Source organism: Myodes glareolus, chromosome 11 (genome assembly GCF_982192425.1).
Source record: "Myodes glareolus chromosome 11, mMyoGla1.1, whole genome shotgun sequence".
NCBI classification, from domain to species: Eukaryota; Metazoa; Chordata; class Mammalia; order Rodentia; family Cricetidae; genus Myodes; species Myodes glareolus.
The window spans coordinates 40,086,155-40,109,022 of record NC_142036.1 but is presented as its reverse complement, the minus strand read 5'-3'; the positions used below and the strand labels follow the sequence as shown (position 1 = coordinate 40,109,022).

General features: G+C 42.4%; 1 protein-coding gene across 14 annotated transcripts in view; it reads left to right on the top strand.

The window, feature by feature from the left end:
* Nucleotides 1-22,868, top strand: part of Ttll5 (tubulin tyrosine ligase like 5) — a 248,565-nt gene that overhangs the window by 59,100 nt on the left and 166,597 nt on the right. For 13 of the 14 annotated variants that reach the window (XM_087911615.1, XM_087911618.1, XM_087911617.1 and 10 more), the window contains 6 exons: nt 831-912; nt 2,895-2,956; nt 5,577-5,671; nt 14,442-14,555; nt 14,831-14,922; nt 21,543-21,605. In XM_087911615.1, the coding sequence (XP_087767741.1) occupies nt 831-912; nt 2,895-2,956; nt 5,577-5,671; nt 14,442-14,555; nt 14,831-14,922; nt 21,543-21,605 (508 nt within the window). The remainder of the gene's footprint in view (nt 1-830; nt 913-2,894; nt 2,957-5,576; nt 5,672-14,441; nt 14,556-14,830; nt 14,923-21,542; nt 21,606-22,868) is intronic. The other variant, XM_087911620.1, reaches the window with a different exon arrangement.

Here is a 22,868-nt window from a genome sequence, read left to right as displayed (position 1 = left end):
TGTTTGAGTGTCACTGGGCATGGTGTCAGAAGTACATTTGGAGCATGCATACTAAGGGCTGTGTGCCCTGTTACTCCTGTTGTGAGGCTCTCACTAGGAAGACTCGGAGGGCTCCAGGCTAGCCTCGCACATCCCTGGATTCTATAAGTAAAACCAAGATTCGAGAAGAGGTGCCTGGTTGGTATTACCTAGCTTCTCGCCTTAGTTGGGGAGGTAGAGGAGTAGAATCAACAAAAAAATCCAGGATCCATGGAAACTTGGTCTTTGGCTCCTTCCTTTCCTTGAATAGTACTAGTGGTACAGGATAGCTCGTCACACCCTGTGTCGCCAGCTGCCTGCCTTCTGCGTCAGGCTGTGTGTTTTACTTTTTCTTTTCAAAAAGAAATTGAAACTGTAGGCGAGGGGAAAGAGTAAGTACACTTTCCATTTGGATGCCTTCTGAACTGGGCTGTGGTGAAGGACCTGTGCCTGCTGCTCTGGGGTGGGAGCTTCAGTTTTCAGAGCGTGGCGGGCAGGTGGTAGAGGAAGCCAGCTCAGAACATGCCCAGTGTGGCGTTCATAACAGGTGGTCTTGCTTTGTTCCTTCTCTCACCTTCCAGCCGTCAGCACAGTGGGATCGCGTGTGTTGTCTCATTGCATAGAACCCAGGAACAGCAGTAGTGTGTTGGAGTACTTAGTGTTCCTTCCAACTGTTCTTCGAAGGAGACTAACTTTTCTTGAACTTAAGGATCTGTGCTTATTGCTTACACTCAGTGAGTTTCTAGGCCTCGGGTGGGAGTTGAGTGATTGTTGCATAGAAAATGATCTTACATGTTGTATTGTATTTCCAGAACTGTATGGCTTTGATGTGCTCATAGATAATACTCTGAAGCCATGGTTATTGGAAGTGAATCTCTCCCCTTCTTTGGCCTGGTAAGTCAGTTCTGTCAACGAAAAACAAGACATGCACATGCCACTAAAACGTGTTTTTTTGTTTTTGTTTTTTTTTTTTTTTGGAGGGCGATACTATTTCTCTTTTGGTAAAAGACTTTCCTTTTACACGGTGATGGTTAAACTTAAAAATTAGATGGTTTATGGTATGTTATCAAACCTCTGTGAGAGTGAGTTTCCCAGTCGGTTTGCCATATATATTTGGCTTCTTAAGGATCTTTCATATTTTGACTTTTAACATTTTTTAAGATGCTCAGATAAGACTCTGTCTATTATTCCATCTTGTTTGTGTTACTAAACCACTTGAAACATGGATAACAAGTTACTTCATTACACTGGAAAGAGGAATAGTCTCAAGAAAATATGCTGACAGATATCCCAAACTGAAAATAGAGTGTATACAAAATGTACTTCTCATTAGAGAACATGAATATGAAAGTAATAGCGATTGGTTTCTGCATCATCCCATATATACTCATAACATCTCAGAATTCCAGTCCTCTGATGTGTACTCACCTCTGCAGCTTTGAAGTTATAACAGCCTGAGCAGACCTAAATTAACAAAACAAAAACAAAAGCAGCTACTTCTTTATCCAAGCCATGTTCTTCAGTTTGGTGTTCCTAAAGAACTGACGCTCGGGGAAGGTGTAGACTTTACCGTTGAATTCATGGCTGCCCCTCAGCAGACCAGCCTGCTGCAGTCAGACTCTGCCTTTGCTGTTGTTCCCCAGCTCTGTAGATGCTCTGCTAAAGTGACCCGAATACCCTCAGGTGGTGCACCGCCTTTGCTGCCGTGGATTTCCCCCGGAGTCTGGCGGACTGTAGCGGTGTAAAGCTGTGCCTATCAGAGTGCTCTCTTTGCTCGGTTTGGTGGCCTGGTGTCTACCCAAGGCTAATGTCTAAAGCGTTTAACAATCTTAGAGTTACAAAAATAAAATAAATTCTGTTTTTTAGAAGGGAAGAAATATATTTTTCATTACCCAGGAAGACCCTGCTTACATCTGCAGCGACAGAATTTCTACTAGCTGTGTGCTTTTCTAAACAGAAATCCCTAGAGGTTTCTGCCAGAGACCACCCAGCTGCGGAGCTTTTAAGGATGAGAGATTGGCTGAATGCCAAGTCATCAACTAAAGCCATGTTGACTCCTTGGTAGAGTGGAGATTTGGCTCACGTCAGGTGTGACGTGTGCAGCCGGGCAGTGCCTTCAGTTGTTAGCGCTGCCCTTTGTCCAGTCAGCCCTTTCTTCATTGCCCAGGGAAGTACAAGTGCCAATGTCACACATCCCAGAGGAGCACAGTGGAGCCAGCAGCAAGAGCAGAGTGGGTCCTGGAGACACACCAAAGCCCCAGGGTACCCCTCTCCACAGGAAGGCCTCTTGGTTTTGGTCTACACTGTTTCAGTGTTCACCTGGGCTGCTGCTTCCTCTGATGGTGAGATGGCGGTAGGGCTTGCTTGGGTCTTTTTACCCTATTTACAAGCACGCCTAAAGAGCAGGAGTTAGCCCAGAAAATGAAGACTTCTGCAAAGTATCAAGGTGGCCAAACTGTCTTTCTTGTCTTGCATGTGAATGTAGGCAAACGATGAATTACTACGACGTGATTTGAATGTAGGGCCCTCATAAAAGTACAAGTTCACTGACAATCAAGGCCTGAACCCCACAATGATAATGAAGCAATAGCCCTGGCTTGCTCAAAACTTGAATTGCACAAGATCTGGAGTAAAAGATTCCATGTCAGGGAATCAATGCATTGATGCTGGGGCCTGCCTTACAGAGGATGAGTTTCACACAAGGCTTGTATTCTGTTATTCTCCACCCAAATTTCTCTCCCCTTTTCTGTCAATTTGTTGTGCTGCGCTGCTTCTCGGATGTTTGGAAACTGTGCTGTACTGGGACCCATGATGAGGCAGCTCTTCTGTTAGCCTACAAAGCGATCCATTGCCCCTTTCTTTCTCTGTTCTCTTAGTGATGCACCGCTGGACCTCAAGATTAAAGCCAGTATGATCTCAGATATGTTCACTGTTGTAGGTAAGTAGCAGTGTGTTCTGAACTGGACTCTCAAAAAATTAACCAGAGCTTCCATTTGCCAGGCTCCAGCTGTAGGTGTTGCCAACTGGCAGTTCCTAAGCCATGCTGAATGTTTTGTACTAAAAAATTATATTTTCAGGGAAGTGTTTATATGTTTCTACTCCCCCTGGCTCCATCCTGTCCCGAGGCTGAACCACAACTAAGGCTGAGACCTGGGGCATGGGAATTATGAGCAGAGGCAGAGAATTAAGCAAAGATCTGCAGAGAGTATATTTTTCTCCAAGCTGGGAAAGTGAAACCCACCGAAGAAGCCTTGTTACAAAGGAGACCGGCTATATTTCTCCTAGACAGTCTCTGCTGGCTTCAACATGATCCCTTCTGCAGTATTATAGCCAAAGCAGCCTGAGGAAGAAATCCCATTTTAAGTAGATAAGCCAGAACTTTGAAATGGAGATGGGCAGTCAGGTGGGTATGACGTGGCTTTATTATTGGGTTTTAAAAATTTCCCAAAAAGACACAATGAAATCCATTTAATGTGAACTAGTACTCGTACCCGCTGATGCTGTAAAACTTAGCAACTCTCTTTTTATTTTTTTAATGTATTTTTTTTATTTTACATCCTGATCATAGTTTCCTCCCTCCTCTCCTCCCAATCTTTCCCCATGACCTCTCCCCTCTGTCACCAGCACCCGCCCCGCCCCACCCCAGTCCCAATTTCTGTTTAGAAAAGGGCAGTCCTCCCATGGATATCAACAAAACATGGCAGATCAAGTTGCAGTAAGAGGCAGCATCTCCCCTTGTATTGAGACTGGGCAAGGCGACCCAGTATTTGGGAACAGAGTCCCAAATGCCAGCAAAAGAGTCAAAGACAGCGCCTGCTCCCACTGTTAGGAGTCCTACGAGAAGACCAAGCTATACAACTGTCCCATATAAGCAGAGGATCTAGGTCAGTCCCATGCAGGCTCCCTGGTTGTAGTTGATACTCTGAGCCCCTACAAGCTCAGGTTAGTTAGTGATGTGGGCTTTCTCATGATGTCCTTGATCCCTCTGGCTCCTACTGTCCTCTTCCTTCCCTCCCTCCCTCCCTCTCTTCCTCCCTCCCTCCCTCTCATCAGCAGGATTCCCGAAGCTCTGGCTAATGTTTGACTGTGGTTCTTTGCATCTGTTTCTGTCAGTTACTGGATGAAGCCTCTCTGATGACATTTGGGCTGGGGACCAGTCTATGATTTAGCAGAATATTATTAGACATCATTACACTGATTTTTTTTTTTTTCTCCAGTGGTGTTTGGTTCTATCCCAGGTCTCTGTACTATCCAGCCTCTGGGTCCTGGTGCTCCAGGCAGTGTCAGGGGTGGGCTCACTCTCATGGCATGGGTCTCAGGCTGAACCAGTCATTGGTTGATTATCCTTACTTCAGCACATCCCATAGACAGGATAGACTGTAAGTCGAAGGTTATGTGGCTGGGTGGTTTTCCACTCCCTCCATTACCTGGGCACAGGAGATGGGCCAGTTCATGCTTCCTATTCGCTATTGCAGGACCCTTTGCTGTGTGGTCAGCTTTCTAGATTCCTGTGAGTTTTCCATGCACCAGGTTTCAACCAAACCCCCAAATAGTCCCCTGCTTTCCAGTCGTCTCTTTCAGTACTGTCCCTTTACCCCCTCTCTACCTGATCCCTCATGCTCCCATCCCCACCTGCCCCCAGTCCACCCACAAAATCTCTTCTGTCCCCACTTGAGCTCTCCTTGTTATCTGGACTCTCTGGGCCTATGGTTTGTAGCATCTTCTTTTTGGTGGAGAATCTAGTTCTTTTAGGAAAGACATGTAATTAGTGGAAATTCTGTTTATTTTTTTCTTTTTTTTTTGTCAGAAAAAATCTAAAGAAAAAATCTGTTTTTACAGTGACGCATGCAATTTACCAATAATATAAAAACCATATAATTCATGATTTAGGCCAAAATCTGTTTTCCTTCTTGGGAATCATGACCAAGTATAATTACTTTATAGTTGACTATTACAATAATTAATTAGAGCTGGGTGCTCACATCCTAGCACTTGGAAGGTAGAGGAAGGAGACTCTGAGGTTGAGGCTAGCCTGGTCTACAGAGTGAGTTCAGGATAGCCAAGGTTACCCAGAGAAACCCTGTTTTGAAAAACAATAATAATAATATTGTGTTGAGTGCAAAAATGCTAATTATGTATTTTTCTAGAAAAATAGATATAACAGAACATATTTTTAAGCTGTAGATAATCCTAAAGCCCATTGCAGAAGTTGGAAAATTCCCAGCAGATTGTGGCCGGACATGATGACATGCTTGCTATGAACTCTTCTGGCAAAAGCTTTGTTTCCCCTCTAGTCGCCTTCCGGAAAGTTAGTTAAAAAACACAGCAAGCAAGCTTTTCTTTTATGAAAAGATTTTTATGAAAAACTATAGGTTTCACAAAGATGACTTGTTCATTTGTTTGAGATTTTTCAAAGCCACATCTCTGTCAATTGAGATTGCACTTAGTTCCTTAGTCTGCTTCCCTCTGTGAGGTTAGATTAAAGGTACTTGAACCAAACCAAACAGGCTCCTTTCTTAGAAAAGGGCAGCTCTTAATACTGCTCATTCCCCATCCAGGATTTGTGTGCCAAGATCCTGCACAGCGGGCATCCAACCGGTCAATTTATCCCACCTTTGAGTCTTCCAGGCGGAACCCTTTTCAGAAACCTCAGGTAAGCAATTTGAGGAGCATGAAGCCAAAGAAGGCTTGCTGGGGAGTGACCGCTGATGAAATGAGGGAGCTGAAGTGCTGGTTGGGAGGTCACTCAGGGCAGGAGAATTTGGGGATGTGTTTTGTGGCTGTCTTGATGCTTTTACCTGCTTTCTAACAGGGTCACTCCTTTTTTTTGTTCTGTCTTTTCTCTCTTTACTACCCTTTCTTCTCCCTTCCAAGCTCACCGTCTCTCCCCTCAGATTGCCATACTGGGGCCTGTTAATTCTTAAGCATGACTAGGCTTTTTCTAATCTTCAGACTAGTTCTGTAAAGATGCTCCATTGAAACAGTGTGTCCCCTTTCCTCTTTTTGGAGGGACCCTCAGTGCTCATGAGCTCTGATTAGAGCTAAAGTAACTAGCCAAAGAAGCTGGCTAATCAGAAGCATCATTTGGCCAAGTACTGCTCCAGCCTCTGTGCACTCTGGTTCTGGGTGTGCTCATTCAGTGTGCTATCCGTCTGCATGCTTGAGTACAGCCACTTAGTGTTTCTTCTTACTAAATGAAGCTCTGCCCACCTCTTCTCCGCCCATCTGGTTTGACTCCCTGGCCTACTCAAGCGTTGGAACTACTTTTATAATCCAGCCTATCTTTAAGGACCTCTAGTATCCTCAGAGATAGTATAAGGACACCACATTTACCTTGTTTTCAGTGTATTGTTTTACATTCATTGATTGTGGCCTTTAAATTGTCCTGTGCTCCTCCACCATAAGCACTGCTGATGGCGTCCCCTCCTCTCCCTCTCCACTGTCCCTCTCCTCTCCTTTTCATCTCTCTCTTCCTCCACTTCATCCTTCCATTCTTCCTCTTCATCCATTGCTCATGGATCTCACGGAGAGCGATGCTGTGTCAGATACCCTCACACTGACATGTTTTCCACAGTCTTGTATGCAGGCAGGTAGTGTGAAGAAGGGACAGTAGGCAACTACAAGGCAGTGATGTGCCAGGCTAACTGAGGAGCGGAGGCCTCCCATCCCAGGGGTGGCAGGCTGATGAGGATAATCTGGCTGATGACTGTCAGCCCCAGCGTGGGCAAATAGGGTCAAGGGCCTCCTGTTATCAGAGAAACCAGAAATGATTTTTTTGTTTGTTTGTTTTAATGTTGACAGTTAGCTCAGTCAAACAAAACTAAAGCACTGCAAACCAAACCTAACATGCCTTTGATCTGGAGTGGGTCCCTGGCTGCCTGTCAGTCAGAGTGTCCTGCTCTGGGATGATTCCCTAGGTGGTGTGCTGTGGAGCATGATGTGCTGTATTACAAGAGGTATTGTCTCAGATTAGAAAGACAGCCAGACATCAGAGTCATACTTGCTCAAGAGCATCCTCACAGATCAAAGAAAAGGTAGAAAATTATTAACCTCGGTATAGTGGGGAGACTTAGGCAGTCGCATTCCTGTACTAATTGTTCCTTGCACGGTTCCTAGACAGAGTTGCACACTTAGAGCTGTGAATATTTCTCCTGGTTTGGATATGATTTCTGCCAAGCTTTTTTTCTAGGGATAGCAGCATTATAATCTTGAAGGAATGGATCTATGCCTTCACTTGCCAGTCAGCTTTTATTGGCTATTCTCTGAAAATCACCAAAAATCTACCCAATATGTGTTATGCCTACTGGTAGGCAGTGGCATGACGTCATCAATAAGCAGCCTTGGGTGATATATACAGTGTACTGTATGAGACAGGTTTGTCAGGCAGGCTTGTTCACTCAGGGTCTTCAGTATCTAACAGTAATGAGAAGTTGAAGTTGGAATACAAAGAATAGGAAGACAACAGTATTGAAGAGGAATATCCTCACTTTTCAGCCAAGGGCAGGGCTCTTGCATGTGGTCTGTGCTTTCTGATGTCTTAGATGCAGGGAATGGAGAGCTATAGGCCTATTAGGAAAAGGTAGGACTTTATCCCTTTGCTTTTGTCTCTTACAGCATCCATTATCCGCATAGGTTAGCAAAAATCACACAGGTCCATTCTGGGTCATTTGGAGACTTGACTCAGTTTTAATTCCCATTTCTCAAATAGAAAACCTTTTAGCTTTGGACTTTGGCAGTACATGTAGATTGTGAACCTGCTCTTTGTATGATTTGAGGACACAAAACAAATGCCTGGGGAGAAATCTCCTTGGTTATAGACAATGAGAACAGAGGACACAGTTGCTTGGGGTCATCAGTTCCCAAGGATGATTATGCTGTGGTAAAGGTAGTAGAATTGCAATGATGAGCAGAGCTTATCCATTATTTTGCCCAAAATATTCTGGAAAGAAAATACTAAAATTCACAGAGGCGCTGTCCCTGGTTCAGGTGTCTTAGGAAGCATGCCACTCCAGCGGCTTAGTGTTAGCGTTCTTTTCACACTGAGTCTTGGGTTTATTTGCATTTTTTTCACAGCTGCTACTTGATATGTGCAGCGATTTGTAACTGAATTTAGATGCCTGCCAGAATTAGATGTGACCTTTACAATAAGACAGATGTTTTTCCGCCATGAGCAACTTTTGCTCCTTTACTGTCTGTATAAGCAGTTTTTGAAATTGATTGCCATTGTCTTGGCGTTGCTCAGTTTGGGACTTTGGCACCATTTTGCTGCAGTGTGTTAAATTGGAGGTCATCTCTTCTCTCTGCTCAGAGGCTCAGGTTGTTCCCACTGGTGCGCAGCAGGAAGCTCTGCTGCAGTTATCCTAGCATCCTCTTCTCTGGTGCGTTTTCTAAACTGGAAGCCTGAATGGCAGCTTCCTGAACTCCTGCTTCCAATAGATTATTTATATGGCTAAGAAAAGTCCTAAGAGTGTCTAGTGTTGTGTTTGGTTCTATAATGTGTATTTGGTCACATAGATGGTAGAATTCAAAACTCTACAGAATGTAATGTTTCATATTATTAGTAATTATCTAAATATTATTTGCTGCCCGTAGTAAAATACAAAGACCAAATAACCAACCAGACAAAGAGCCTACATTCTAAATAGCACTTAACTAATCCATATGATGTAAGCATTGAGAACATTGCATGGTGTGCTGGTTTGGTTTCAGTGTCCTTATGTGTAATTCCTGTCTTAATTTCCTGTATCATTCATTTTCAGTTCTTTACATGTAGCTTCGTTGCTTAGGATTTTTTTGTTTGTTTGTTTTGTTTAGCAAGACCTTTCTCTAGTTATATATTTAAACTGGCCTACATGATGTAAAGCCTTCCTGGCTTTATTAAGCTTGTTTTATAAATGTTGAATTCTTTAACTTTACTTCTCTTTGCCGCTGTTCTTTTGGAAATGAAACCCTCAGTGTCCCCCTAATTTCTTATAGGAGCTAAGATGAGATCAAGAAAGGGAGGAAAGAAAAGGCATTTCTGTGCGTGTAGACCTGCTCCGTGGCTGTCAGATCATACAGTCTCTAGTATTGCTTGCTTTGCGCCTGTCTTTCTATTCTTTTATCTCTGTCCGCATTATTTCCTGCCTGGAATGCCTGTAGTTCAAATTTGCACCTGCTGTAAAATGAACTATGGTTGTGATGGTTCTGTGGAAAGCAGGTGAACTTTAGAATGAGAGGGACCTGGGTTTAAGTTCAGTCCCTGCTAATAACTAGTTGCTAGACCTCAGGGAGGTTCCTGAAGTCTCTGGGACTCAGGGCCCACACCTGCCAAATGGGACGAACACTTCCATGTGTGGAATTCTTGTGAGAAAGAAAGTATAAAACACCAGCAGAATGTTTAGGCCAGTGCCTTGCTGTGGTTCACACCCAGAAGGTCCAGTGCCCTTCATCCTGCTCAGTCCTCTCTTGATTGCTTTACCCCCAGCATCAGTATCTGGTCTTACTTTCATGGTCATGAGCTCATGGTTGTTTTCAAACAGTAGGAAAGATTCTCAATAATATTTCATTGATACTTCCTGATTTGTTGCCGTTTATATGATGCTCTACTTACATTTTTAACACTTTGCATTTTTGCCATATATTATATTTATTATATTATAACAATAACTCCCTGACTGGAAATAAAATTTGGTATAAATATATTAAATTTTCTCAAATGCTTCTATAAAATCCAAAGCCTTCCTATGTCTGCTGTAGTCTTTGCCATCCTATTAAAAAAGAATATATATATATAAAATTTTGCTCTAAAAGTCAGACTTTTAAAGCATGTTTAAAATAAAGCAGTCTCCATATTGTTATCCTTTGTGAACAAACAAACCCTAAGTGCTTGTGAGTCTTTCCTCTCATGTTTGTCTATTATTTTACCATGTGTCCGAGTCAGCCTCACTGGGCATCAATTGCCCAGATGCACATGTTTTAAGGTGGTACCTCAGTTACTGTTCTCTACTTCTCTGGTGCCACGTCAGTGTTTCATAGTTTTCAGACATAATTATAGGAGGTTTTGGTAAGTTTGTTGTTGAGTTTTTGTTCTTTTTAAAGTCAGTTCTCTTAACAAAACCCATTCTCTCAGACCTACTGACTTAGATTAATTCCAGAGATCTAGATAGCTCATCTGACTTCCTTGTAACACAGCCCGCTTAACTTACCATATTCTTGTCCTAATTTCAAAGTATGCTTCTGATTATATTGAAGTCATCTTTTGGAAGCTATATTTATCGATACATGATCTTTTTATTTCCTTCATTTGAAAGCATTAACTCTTTAACTTTTTCAGTGTTTACCACTTTTCAGTGTTTACCTTTTATATTCTTAATAGCCATCACAAGAGTTGAGCTATTTCTAGGTTCCTTCACTTATACTGTTGAGTTCTGCACTTCACATACAGAATTGTAGATTCTTTATTTACACTGCTCTTGTCTCATATTTTCTTACCCTCCATTCTGATGTCATTCAGGCAGTTCACCTTTTTCCCAGTCTCCATTTTGTTAGGTTTTTGGCAGCCTTCTTTAGACTGCGAGAAAAAGTTTGTAATCACCACTTGCTCTTACTGAGTGCGGGTACATGTTCCTTTGTCTTGACCATTTTACGTTCAGTTGCTTCCTCCTCAAACAATGATGCTAAGATACGTAAACGTGTTTTCTCTGGGTGGATTCTAAATCCAAAGTGGTACCTGTGGTCATGTAAGCGCTGTGGTGCACACTGCATGGTAGATTCTTACCTGGACACTAATTGGCGCTCTGAAATTTATCTGAGCACTTGATGGTGTACATAGCTTGTCATCTCCCGGAGCTAGTGGGCTCTCCGTTCAGTGGAGCCTTGTTTCTAAGCAGTCAACAGCCTCTGGAATATGTCATTTATCACATTACCACTCAGAAAGTGCAGTGGAAGGACTTAAGTTAAAGCCACAGGATGACCGCTTTTTCTTGAAGTTTTTTTTTTCTTTTAATTTTTTTTGTAGTAATAAGAAGAACCTTGGGCCTTGCACGTGCTAGCTGAGCACTGAGGATCACTGAGCTGTGCCCCCCACTCCTCCCCGATTTTGATATTTATGATGGTTTTGCAGATCAATCTGATTTCTTTTCCCCTCCTTGCTTTTGGTGTCCTAGTGTGCAGGGGCATTCCCAAACTTTGGTTTTTCTCACACACGAGTGTAAGAGGTGGGATGTAGGTAAGAAAGGAACTGTGTGTGTACGCAGGAGTGTAGGAGGTGTCTCTTGAAAGTTATTGTAGAAAAACTTAAGCGTTTTAGGTGCTAATTCATTCTTTACAGGAATGCTGTTAAGTTAGTGCTTAGCATTTAGGTTAGGATCAATGATTATTAAAAACCCTGCTACAAAGAAGTGAAGTTGGAAATCATCATTAGGTGTTATTTAATATTGGCTTGTCCTGTGTTTCTAGACATACATGATGCATCCCTGATAACTGTTCTAGGAATCAGCCCTCTCAGCACTTTAGCAACCTAATGCAGGTTTAGTTCCTCAGTGACTTTGCATGGCAGTCTGTTCTAGACAGCCGATGAAAGTCTTCATTTGCATGCAGTCATTTTAGTAATATGTCTCATTACCTCATTACATTATCTGAGATGACATTAAAGTACCCTTAACAGCAAGGTGTGGTGACACACACCTGTAGTATCAGTACTTGGAAGGCTGAGGCAGGAGGATCACTAGTTTTAGGCTAGCCTGAGATAACTCTCTCAAAGATATCAAGGACTGGGGATATACGTCAGTAGTAGAGAAGTTGCTAGCATACATAAAGGCCCAGGGTTCCATCTGCTAACTTCCCCCAACATTAAAATAGATATAAATCCCTTAGGATCAGACAGGATGGCTTCTTAACTTTGGAAGACTCCTTGCCAGTGCCTTCTGCGGCTTCATGATCAGCGCTAAATAAGCGCGCCTGTCCTCAGCCAGTACGTCGTATGGGGTGATGCGGAAGTCCTCAGTCCGCTTCTTTACTATTTCAGTTCTTCTTTGCTAAGTAATTCCTCACGTTAGAGACTTGCAAAAGTGACATGTTCCTCTCTGGATCTTTACACTCTGCCTTTTACTGCTGGATTTTGGTGCATACTACAGTTCACTTTATTCCTAGAGCCTGAAGGAAATCAAAATACTCCCCAAAATTCTTCTGCAGTTTTAAATTCTGAACATATTAGGGCTATATCCCAGCATGGCTACTCACTTCTAAAGCAAATATTTATTTATTTATTTATTTCCTTTTTTATTTATTTAAAGAATTTCTACTTCCTTCCCTCCTCCCAATACCCTCCTGCTCCCGCTCCCCCAACTCCCTCTCCTCCTCCCTCCCCATTCCCAAGAGCAGTCAGGGTTTCCTGCCCTGTGGGAAATCCAAGTTCCTCCCCCCTCCCTCCAGGTCCAGGAAGGTGAGCATCCAAACAGACCAGGATCCTGAAAAGCCAGTCCTTGCAAACGAATCAAGACCCAGTGCCATTGTCATTGGCTTCTCAGTCAGCCCCCATTTCAGTCACACTCAGAGAATCCGGTTTGATCACATGCTCGTTCATTCCCAGTCCAGCTGGCCTTGGTGCGCTCTCATTTGATCAGTCCCCTTGTATCAGTGGGTGAACGCACCCTTCGCGGTCCTGACTTCCTTTTTCATGTTCTACTTCCTTCTGCTCTTCATTTGGACCTTGGGGGCTCAGTCCAGGGCTCCAATGGGGGTCACTGTCTCTATCTCCATCCATCGTCGGATGAAGGTTCCCTCTGGTTCTGATAAAGCAAATATTTATTGATTTACTTCTCTAGATGTTGAAGATACCACAGTAAAAGCTAGACAAATAAATGCTGATTTCATAATCTTTTATTATATAGGTAGCTTGTCATGGGAGTTTTATAATTATCTAGTTATGAAATCTAGTTTTTATTACTTCTATGCTAGTTTGTAGATGAGTGTTTTACACATAATTAGTTTCCTGTGTTCAAAGAGAAACCCATTCATGGTTTGTGTACTATAATATGTTACTTGGTGACTTAGCAGAAAATTTATTTCTTATAGTTCTAGACACTGGGATGTTTACAAGATTCCAGGTGGGACAGTGGTGGCGCATGCCTTTAATCCCAGCACTTGGGAGGCGGATCATAGGTGATCTCTATGAGTTCAAGGCGCCAGCCTGGTCTACAAAGTGAGTTCCAGGACAGCCAGGACTACACAAAAAACCCTGTTTAAAAAAACCAGAAAGCAAAACAAAGCAAAAAAGACCAAGATTCCAGCAAAGTAGAAGTCCTTCTGAGGCCTTACTTTGTAGGTGGCAGACCTTTCATTCCCCACTCGGAGCACATCTGTTTGCACACATCAGGGAGAGCACATGAGACTGAGTAAGGTCTCTGGCACTAATTCTATGGAACTAATTCTAAGGCACCATGAATATGACCTTATCTGATTACCCCTTAAAGGCCCCATTTCCAAATGCCATCATTTGGGGGGCAGGTCCTCATCATGAATTTTGGAGACTCACAAACACCCATGTCTGGTCTAAGCATAAAGACAGTACTAGCTGCTCATAGTTGACCTACTTCTCCCTAATGGACGTTTCTTCCAGGAATCTAGAAAGATATTTCATGCCTATCGGTCTTGGATTATTTCTCCCTTTTTTGTCTCCCTGACGTTTGTGTTTGTTATGTCCTATCAGCCGTTTCATTAGTGTCAGTGGTAGTGCATTTTCACACTTCAGGCCCCTGCCGCTTTTCTGCTTGTGTAACATCAGAATCGCTGAAAGCATGGTCCTCAGACTCCTGCTCCTGTTGTGGGAACAGCCGTAACCCAGATCGTCTGTTGGACCATGAGGGCCATCCTTCGGGGCAGTCAGCCTTCATCCAGTCGTGATGTTCAGCAGCCACACTGCTGCCTGGGTGGTAGGATTCTCAGTAGAGCTCTATTTTAAATTTACCGATGATTCAGCTCTCAGGAGTTTCCCTTTCAATTTCTAAAACACCCCAGAGCACCCAGCTTGAAAGCAAAGTGTATTCCTTGGTGTCTTCTCTCAGGTCACCCAACTCTCCTCTCCTAGTGCTAAAGAACATAATTATTTACTAGAATAAATACACAGTCTTGTTTCTGTGGGGCTGTTTTTTTCTTCATTCCCCCAAAATATTGGCTGTACCCTAAAACCAATACGTAAGCGTCCGTTGAGGAGCCACCTTGCATTGCCTGATGTTTCCTGCTTGTTTCTGCGCGTCAGCTGTTTTCTGCCATTTCTCATCTTGACTTGTTCACTAGCGGTTTGTTTTCCTTCTGTTTCCTGGGGGTTTGTGTTAAGTGACTAATCCTAGAAATTGGGCTGTAGATTTGATGTTGAGTGGGGAGCAAGGGAGCGATAATGGAGCTTGCTCCCTTCAACCTTGCTTTGATTTTCTCCCTCTTAGCGTTCCCGTCCACTTTCTGCCAGTGACGCAGAAATGAAAAACCTTGTGGCCTCAGCCCGGGAGAAGGTACCCGGGAAGTTAGGCGGTTCTGTGCTTGGTCTGTCAATGGAGGAGGTAAAGATTATTTCATTTCAGGCCTTTGTGGGTTAGCACAGTGCTCATTGCAAATTTGTGATTCATAATACTCATGACATTATGAATATTCATGTCTTTCCCCGAAAGGAGAAAGATTCTAGATAGAAGTTTCTCCTTAGAAAACATACTAATGTCATTAATTCTTGCACACGTGTTTGCTTGTTTTCTATGTGTAACTCTGCCTTTGTCTTATAGCCACAGGTTTCAGAGTAGGTGCTCTTTTGTCTTATTCTGTTCTTTCTTCCTCCACCCAGATCAAAGTTTTACGGAGGGTAAAGGAAGAGAATGACCGGAGAGGAGGATTTATCCGCATATTTCCTACATCTGAGACATGGGAAATATATGGGTGAGGTGACTGCCATTTTTTTCTCTTCTAGTTATACCTCAAATCTGTAGAATTGGCTTGTTTGTGACTCGTTGTTATTGCTTCCAATGTGGCGGCTGTCTTACCTTTTTTAAAACAGTAATTAATCCACAAACCAGGCATGATGTTGCATGCTTAACATTTCCAGATTCAGGAGAGAGCGGCAGGAGGCTCAAAGTTGTCTTCTGCATAGGGAAGTCAAGGCTCCTTGAGACCCGGGCTTCAAAGAGAGGGGAGAAAAGACAAACCACAATATTAATAAATCCAAGAACGTGGCCATCGATGGTAATTAACCCACCTATGTATTGAAGCTCCCTCCCTACTTTTTTTAAGATTCATTTTTATTAATTTTGATTATATGATATGTGTACATGTGGTTATGTGCACATGACTACAAATGGTCTCATGAGCAGAGACATTGGATTATCAGAAGCTGGAGTTACAGACTGTTCTGAGTTGCCTGCCTTATGTGGGTGCTGGAACCGAACACAGGTCCTCGAGAATAGCAGCAAGTGCTTCTAACCTGTGAGCCATCGCTTCAGCTTCCCCACCCCCCACCATTTTTAATCCCCTGTCTCCCTCCTAACCATTCCTCTGTCCTTAATTTTGTTTTTTATCATCTTGATCTGAAAATTTATTTGTCCTCACTGTGTGTGCCTAAGTAGTACATCGTTCATTTCCGATAAGCTCTCAGTTCTAGTTTCCAGACAGTAAATCCAGTGCCTCCATTTTAAGTGTTCATTTTGATGGTGGTTTTTGGCAAATTAAACACCAATTTAACTACTCTATAACCATTACATAGGACACTTTTATTAAGTCCTGTATGACCCGTGACAGTCCCCCTCCATGTAATCCCAGGCCTCAGGCGTCAGCAGAGCAACATTTTATGACTGTTTTTGTAACTTCTGCTTTTGGCTTCTGTTTCTTATACAGTATTATTGAGGTTCATGCCTGTTGTCACATGAAGCAGTAATTTATTCTTTATTCCTGTGTTCTATTTGATTGTGTTATCTATCACAGTTTCTCTATCCATTTTCCTACCATGGGCAGGTTGGTTCATTATTTGGCTGTTGTAAAGAAAGTCCCTATGAGTGTTCATGGGCTGTGCCTTGTGTGCCCTTAAAATTTCATTTCTCCTGAGTAAATGCCTAGAGTAGAATTTGGTAAGTCATTGACCAGTGGTGATATACTTTCATGCTTTTACCCAAGATATTGAGTTCTAGTTGGTTCCCTTCCTTACTATCACCAAGTCCTAGGTGGTAACAGCTTCTTTCTCTTCCTCTTCTTTTCCAAAGACTTTAATATTGATTGCATATCTTTACTTTTTATTCACCCGTTCAGATTTTTATTTGTTCATAATTAAATCTTGATATGTTATATGTACATAGGACCTTACTCATTTCTTCTAGATTATCCAGTTTGTTGGCATATAATTGTTCTTAATAGTTCCTTATGATTCTTAGGATTTAAAACAGTATGTGTTTGTTTGTGTGTTTCTGTATGGGTTTATGCATGTGAATGTGGGCACCTGCAGAGGCCAAAAGAGGGCTTGGAGGGCTCTTGAGCTGCCTGATGTGGGTGCTAACCAAATCGGGGTCCTCTGTAAGTGCTCTTAATTGCTGGATCATCTCTCCACTTCAACATCCCCTCCTGTTTTTTTTTTCTGAAACAGGATCTCATATATCCAAAACTGGCCTCAAGCTTGCTATGAAACCAAAGATGACCTTGAACTTCTAACCTTTTCATTTTACCTTCTGAGTGCTAGAATTATAGTTTTGACCCATTAGGTCCAGTTTATATGGTTCTGGAGATGGAATCCAGAGCTGTGTGCATGCTCTGCTAGATGGAAACTCCTGTAGACGTCAGTTTCTGTCCCGCTTGGTCCTGCAGCCAGTTCAGTCCCAAAGAAACACACAGAGGCTTATATTAATTATAAACTGGTTGGCCTATTAGCTCAGACTTATTACTAAACAGCTCTTAAAACTTTAACCCATAATTCTTGTCTATGTTTAGCCACATGACTTGGTACCCTTTCTCAGTGAGCCATTCTTATCTTGCTTCCTCTGCATCTGACTGATGATTGTGTCTCTGCCTTTCTTCCTCCCAGAATTCTCTTAGTCTTGTCACCCCACCTATACTTCCTCTTTGGCTACTGGTCAATTAGCGTTTTATTAAACCAATATGAGTGACAAATCTTTACAGTGTACAAGAGCACTATCCCACAGCAGACTGCAACAACAGCTACATCCCAGCCATGATTCTTTACATCTCTATTAACCAGTGTGATTTTTCCGTTCATCCTGTTTTTTTGTTTTTGCTTTCTTCATTGCTTTAGCTGAAGGTTTGTTGATATTATCTTTAGTATATCTTAGAAAAATAATTCTGGGGCTGAAGAATTGGCTCTGCAGTTAAAGAGTACTTGTTACTCTTACAGAGGGTCCAGCTTCAATTCCTAGCTCCCACATGGTGGCTCATAACCATGCATAACTCCAGTTCAAGAGGATCCAATGCCCTCTTCTGACCTCCACGGGCCCTGAGCACATGTGTGGTACACATGCATAAAATAAAATCAATAAATAAAAAGCTTTTAAAAATCAAGTCATGTTAGTTGGGAAGAAGGGGTTCAGAGGGAAAGGATGGAGAATAAGAGGGTAAAGGAAGATGGATATAATCACAGTACACTTTGCATATGCATGAGGCTGTTAGAAAGTAAATAAAAATAAAATCAAGCAAAAATAAAATACAAGTAATTAATTAAAGAAAATAACTCATTTTATTAGTTTTTGTATTTAGTTTTTTTCTTGGTTTATGTCATTATGTCATCTTTTGATTAATAAGTTATCCTACCTCTCTATTATTCCTCTAGTTATCATATATTTTATTTATTGCAAAGCACTCTTCAAAGAACATACTATTTCATGTATAATATAGGGTCTTTACAGCCATAATACTTCTGTCCTTCTTGTGTTATTGTTGGTATGTATTTTGCTTCTAAGTCCCCTGGAACTACCTTGTTACTTTCGCTGGAAGAGTCAGTTGAAATGTAAGGAAATTTGTCTTCTATTTGCACATACACGGCCACTTTCCATACTCTTCTCTGGGTTTCTGTGTGAAGAACTTCCTCCTCCAGGGTTTGATGTTTCTGTGCCGCTCTGATGGCAGCACATTGTCCACTTCTGGTTCTCTGCAGATGCTTTTGTCTCAACATTTGAAAGATTTTCTTGACAGGTTCTGGATAGACTTCTAGGTTGACAGTGTTTTCTCTTACTTGAAAAGAAGGTCTTTCCATTGTCTCCTGGCATGCTTATTAGGAGGACTCTGCGGTATGAGTGCTGCCCCCACCTTCAGCTTCCTTCTAAGGGTGTGGGTGTAGGCTTGTGTAAGTGTGCATGCGGGTCTGTTTCCACACGTGTATACCTGTGTGCAAAGGTCAGAGGCCAATGCCAGGTGTCTTTCTTGATCGTTCTCATGCCTATTTTATCAGTATATTGTGGGGAGGGGCAGTGGTGTGTGTGTATCCCAGCTTGTGTGGGTGTTAAAGGATGACTTGTAGCGATTGATTCTCTCCTTCTACCACGTGGGTCCCAGAGGTAGACCAAGGTCACCAAGCTCAGTAGCAAGTGCCTTGACCTGCTGAGTCGTCCCTCTGGCCTGTTTGTTTGTATTTGAGACAGGGTCTCTCATTGATGAAGCTCTTCAATTTGGCAGGGCTGCCTAGCCATGAACTCTGGGTGTCTGTTTTCAAACACTCGGCTCTGATGTTACAGATACACACACACCACTGCCCCAACTTTTGGATGTGGCTGCTGGGAAGCCAGACTCAGGTTCTCATGTTACCCAACAGGCACTTTACCAACTAAGCCATTGCCACAGCTCAAGATTATTAGATTATTATTTTATGGTTGTTTTACCTGTTTGACTGTGGTATGCCATGGCCATTTATTTTTGTCTTTAAGGTCAATTTTCTTTTTTCTTAAGGTCAATCTTTGTTTGTCTGCAGCATCCTAACTTCTAATAATAATTCTAGCAAACATTTTATTTCCAGTATTTTTTTTTGTATGTAGAAGTCCTATTTGTACTTTTTGGAGTTTTTTGTTTGTTTGTTTGTTTTTTGAGACAGGGTTCGTGACTGTTCTGCAACTTGCTCTTTAGACCAGGCTGGCCTCCAACTCAGAGATCTACCTGTCTCTGCCTCTTGTTTTTTGGTTTTGGTTTTTTTTTTCATCATTCTTTCTTTTTACTCATATCTGCCATCTCTGAGCCCGTTGCTTGGCATTCCTTTAGTTTATAGCAGTGTTTCTAACCTTCTTAGTGTTTCCTCCTTAATACAGTTCCTCATGTTGTGGTGACGTCCCCAACCATAAAATTATTCTTTTGCTCCTCCTTAACTCTAATTTGATATGTTTTGAATCTTAAAGTAAATATTTGATACGCAGGATATCTGCTTTGCAGCTCCTGTGAAAGGGTCTTTTGACCCCCAGTGGGGTCACAACCCACATGTTGATAACCAGTGGTTTATGGGATATACTATTCTATGTACAGTTACTTTGATTAGATGCTATACATTTTAAATGGTGTATCTTTGGTGTTTGTATTTCCTTGCCCACTTTAAATCCTATTAAAATTTTCTGTTGAGGCACTTGTGTTACTTGTAGATCAGCATGATGTTTTCCAGGCTGCCTCTGAACATTGTTATGGCAAAGTTAGGGTTCCTTCAATATGAGCCCAGCATACATCTGACTCAAAAGACACTTTTGGGGTGCCCATGAAATGACCCAGCTTTCAAGAAGATCCCTGTGTTCTGGCAGCTGGAACTTAATTTTCAGCCTCCTGTGAACTGTGGCGATATTTGAGTTACATTTAGTTTTGTTTGTTCTATATTCTGACCGTTGCCTTTTGCTTACCTTTTGCCAGAGCAAATTGGTGTGTACCCCAAAACTCATGGAACCTCTCATTATTTTGGGAATTTTTTTCTCTTGCATAGCCTATTCCTCTTTAGTGCCTTGCCTTGCAAATTCTTTTTTTTTAAATATTTATTTATTTATTTATTTATTATGGATACAACATTCTGTCTGTGTGTATGCCTGTAGGCTAGAAGAGGACACCAGACCTCATTACAGATGGTTGTGAGCCACCATGTGGTTGCTGGAATCCAACTCGGGTCCTTTGGTAGAACAGGCAATGCTCTTAACCGCTGAGCCATCTCTCCAGCCCCCTTGCCTTGCAAATTCTAAGTACTTTTTATAGCTTTGATCTGGTCTTTTCATCTTAGAGGGATGAGATGGGTGCTCTGGAAACAACCTGTAGGAAGAAAGGCAGAGAAGTTGTAAGAATTAATTCTGTTACTTCTCCCTAATAAGAATCACCTCCTGTGGTGGCACACGCCTTTAATACCAGCACTCAGGAGGAAGAGGCAGGGGATCTCTGTGAGTTCGAGGCCAGCCTGGTCTACAGAACAAGTTCCAGGACAGCCAGAGCTACACAGAGAAACCCTGTCTCAAAAGAAAACAAACAAACAAACAAAAAAAGAATCACCCCCTGTGCCACCATTTGTTTAATGTCTAAAAACAGTTGCTTCTTTATTTTGTACACTTTTCTGACTTTTGTGCCTGTAGCAGTTACCCTCTTGTGTTTAGAAGCAGAATTGTTTGTTTCGTTGTTTTTGAACATTTGCCAGATAGTGTGTGTTCTATATAGTCTTGCTCTTTTCATTAAGCACATTACCAAGATTCATGCAGCTAGAGCCCATTCCCTATGGACACCTTTCCCTTTAACCTGTATGTTGAAACAGCTGTTAATTTCACGTTCTTCTGTTGATGGGCATTTGACTTCTTTCTGGTCTGTCACTGTCGGAGACGGCTATGCTGTTGGCATTCTTGAATGTGTCTTCTGGGTGTGTATCTAGGAGTGAGTTGCATCATGCAGCTTTTCTGGAGGAACTGTTCTCGGAGACAGCATGTGACATGTCTCTCAGGTCAGAGGAGGAAACCTGGAGACTCAGGGTGCTTCTGTCAAAGAAGGGTTTGTGCGATTGGGTGGACTTGTGCAGCCATTATGTTGGGAAGGTTTCCATTTAGAGGCAAAGGGTCCATGGGAGATGTGGAAGGAGAAAGCTCCTAGGAGACCCGTCTGGCTGGTGCTGCAGAATCACATTCAGCAGCTGTGTGGAGAATAGGTGAATGAACTAGTGACACAGATTTTCCAGTTTCTGAAAGTTTACAAGAAGAAATGCGTGCCCCCCACAGTGACGAGCACAAAAGCACCTAATGCTCCTCGGTTCTGTTGTCCTGTCTGTGCGTGTGATTTCTTGGTTAGTTTGCTTTTTGCCTTTCAGGGTGACATTTTGGATGTAGTTCATCACCTCTGGTTAATCTACAAGATAATGTTGCCTTCTGTTTTCTAAGTTAAATCCTCTTTATTCTTTGTTTTATTCTATTCTTACTCTAATTGTTTATCATTTACTCTGAACAACCACCTCCTCATTTGGCACTTTTGAAGTAGTACACAAGCATTCTGTCAGTTTTATGCTTGATTTGTGCTTTATTTCTGCCTTTTCCCACCTGCACTAAACTTAAGAAATAATTTCTTTCTTTGCCCTTCAGGTCCTACCTCGAACACAAAACCTCCATGAACTATATGCTGGCAACACGCCTTTTCCAGGACAGGTAGGAATTTGCTCAGCTAAATGTCTAGAACTCTATCACAAGCTTAAGAGAAAGCATATGTAAAAGAAGGGTAGCAGCTTTATTCAAGTCTTCATGCAGGGCCTGGGGTAGAAAAGGCCTTTTACAAAACCCAGTGTATAGCTCACTTTCCAGCAACAGTTCTCAGCATTTTGTGATATTTGTAAAAACCCCAAATTAAGCCATAAAAGTCTTCTGAGCAGATGCCCCATTTCCCTTCTTTCTTTAAAAAGAAGATCCTTACTCAGCACCTTTTGCCTGCTGTTTGTCATCCCTCCGTCCCTCCCTCCCTCCCTCCCTCCCTCCCTCTTCCTGTTTTTTCCCCTCCCTGTCTCCCCTTCCTCCCCTCCCCCTCCCTTCCTTCCTCCTTTCTGTAGAAAGGGTTTATTTTGGCTCACAGTTTGAGAGCCAGTCCATCGTGTCAGCGAAGCCACCCAGGCAGGGGTATGGTGCAGCAGGTCACACAGCATCTGTAGTCAGAAAGCAGAGAGTGAGGAATGCTCTGGGCAGTTTTAAATGGTGTAATCATCTGATTTTCAAGCATAAAAGGGTTACTGGATCAGAAGATGAGGAGGGTTCATAAATGGCAACTGGTAAGCGCAGTACCAGGGGAGGTGGGAACTGACGTTAGCAAAGACTGGACTTGAGATGGCCCAGCTACCAGGGCCTGTGTACCCTGTGGATGCTTATCATCCATGCAGTATAACCACACAGTACAGCAGTTCAGCCCATTATTTTAATGAAGCACCTTAGTTGTTTGAAGAAACTCTCTTTAAGGATATGTCTTGTTTTCTGAGAAAGTCTTAAAATAGATATCCAGATTCCAGGCATCTCTTGCAATTTCTTGGTTATTACTGAAAATTGAATTGCACTTTCAAATCTGTATATTTGTGCTAAGTAGTATTAAATAACCACTCGCATAGCTTTTGATGACCCTTGGATTTGCGTGGAAGACAGCCCCAGATCTTTGCATACAGACTGGAGTTTGGACTGAGAACTTTGCCGAGGTTTCTTTACCTGTGCAGGTCAGACTCTTCGGCAGTGTGTGTCCTGCTGTGTCGCTTGTCAGTGCTCTGGCTTTGCAGCCCACAGCTCAGTCCGAAGTCTTTCAGTGGGAATAGCCTCCTCCCTCTTGGGACTCTCTATGGAATTTTACCGAAACATTTTGGCTATATTCTCCGTTTCCCTTTTTAGTCTTTTCTGTGGTTTCTTTGAGACGGGCTCACGTTAGAGCACAGGTTGACC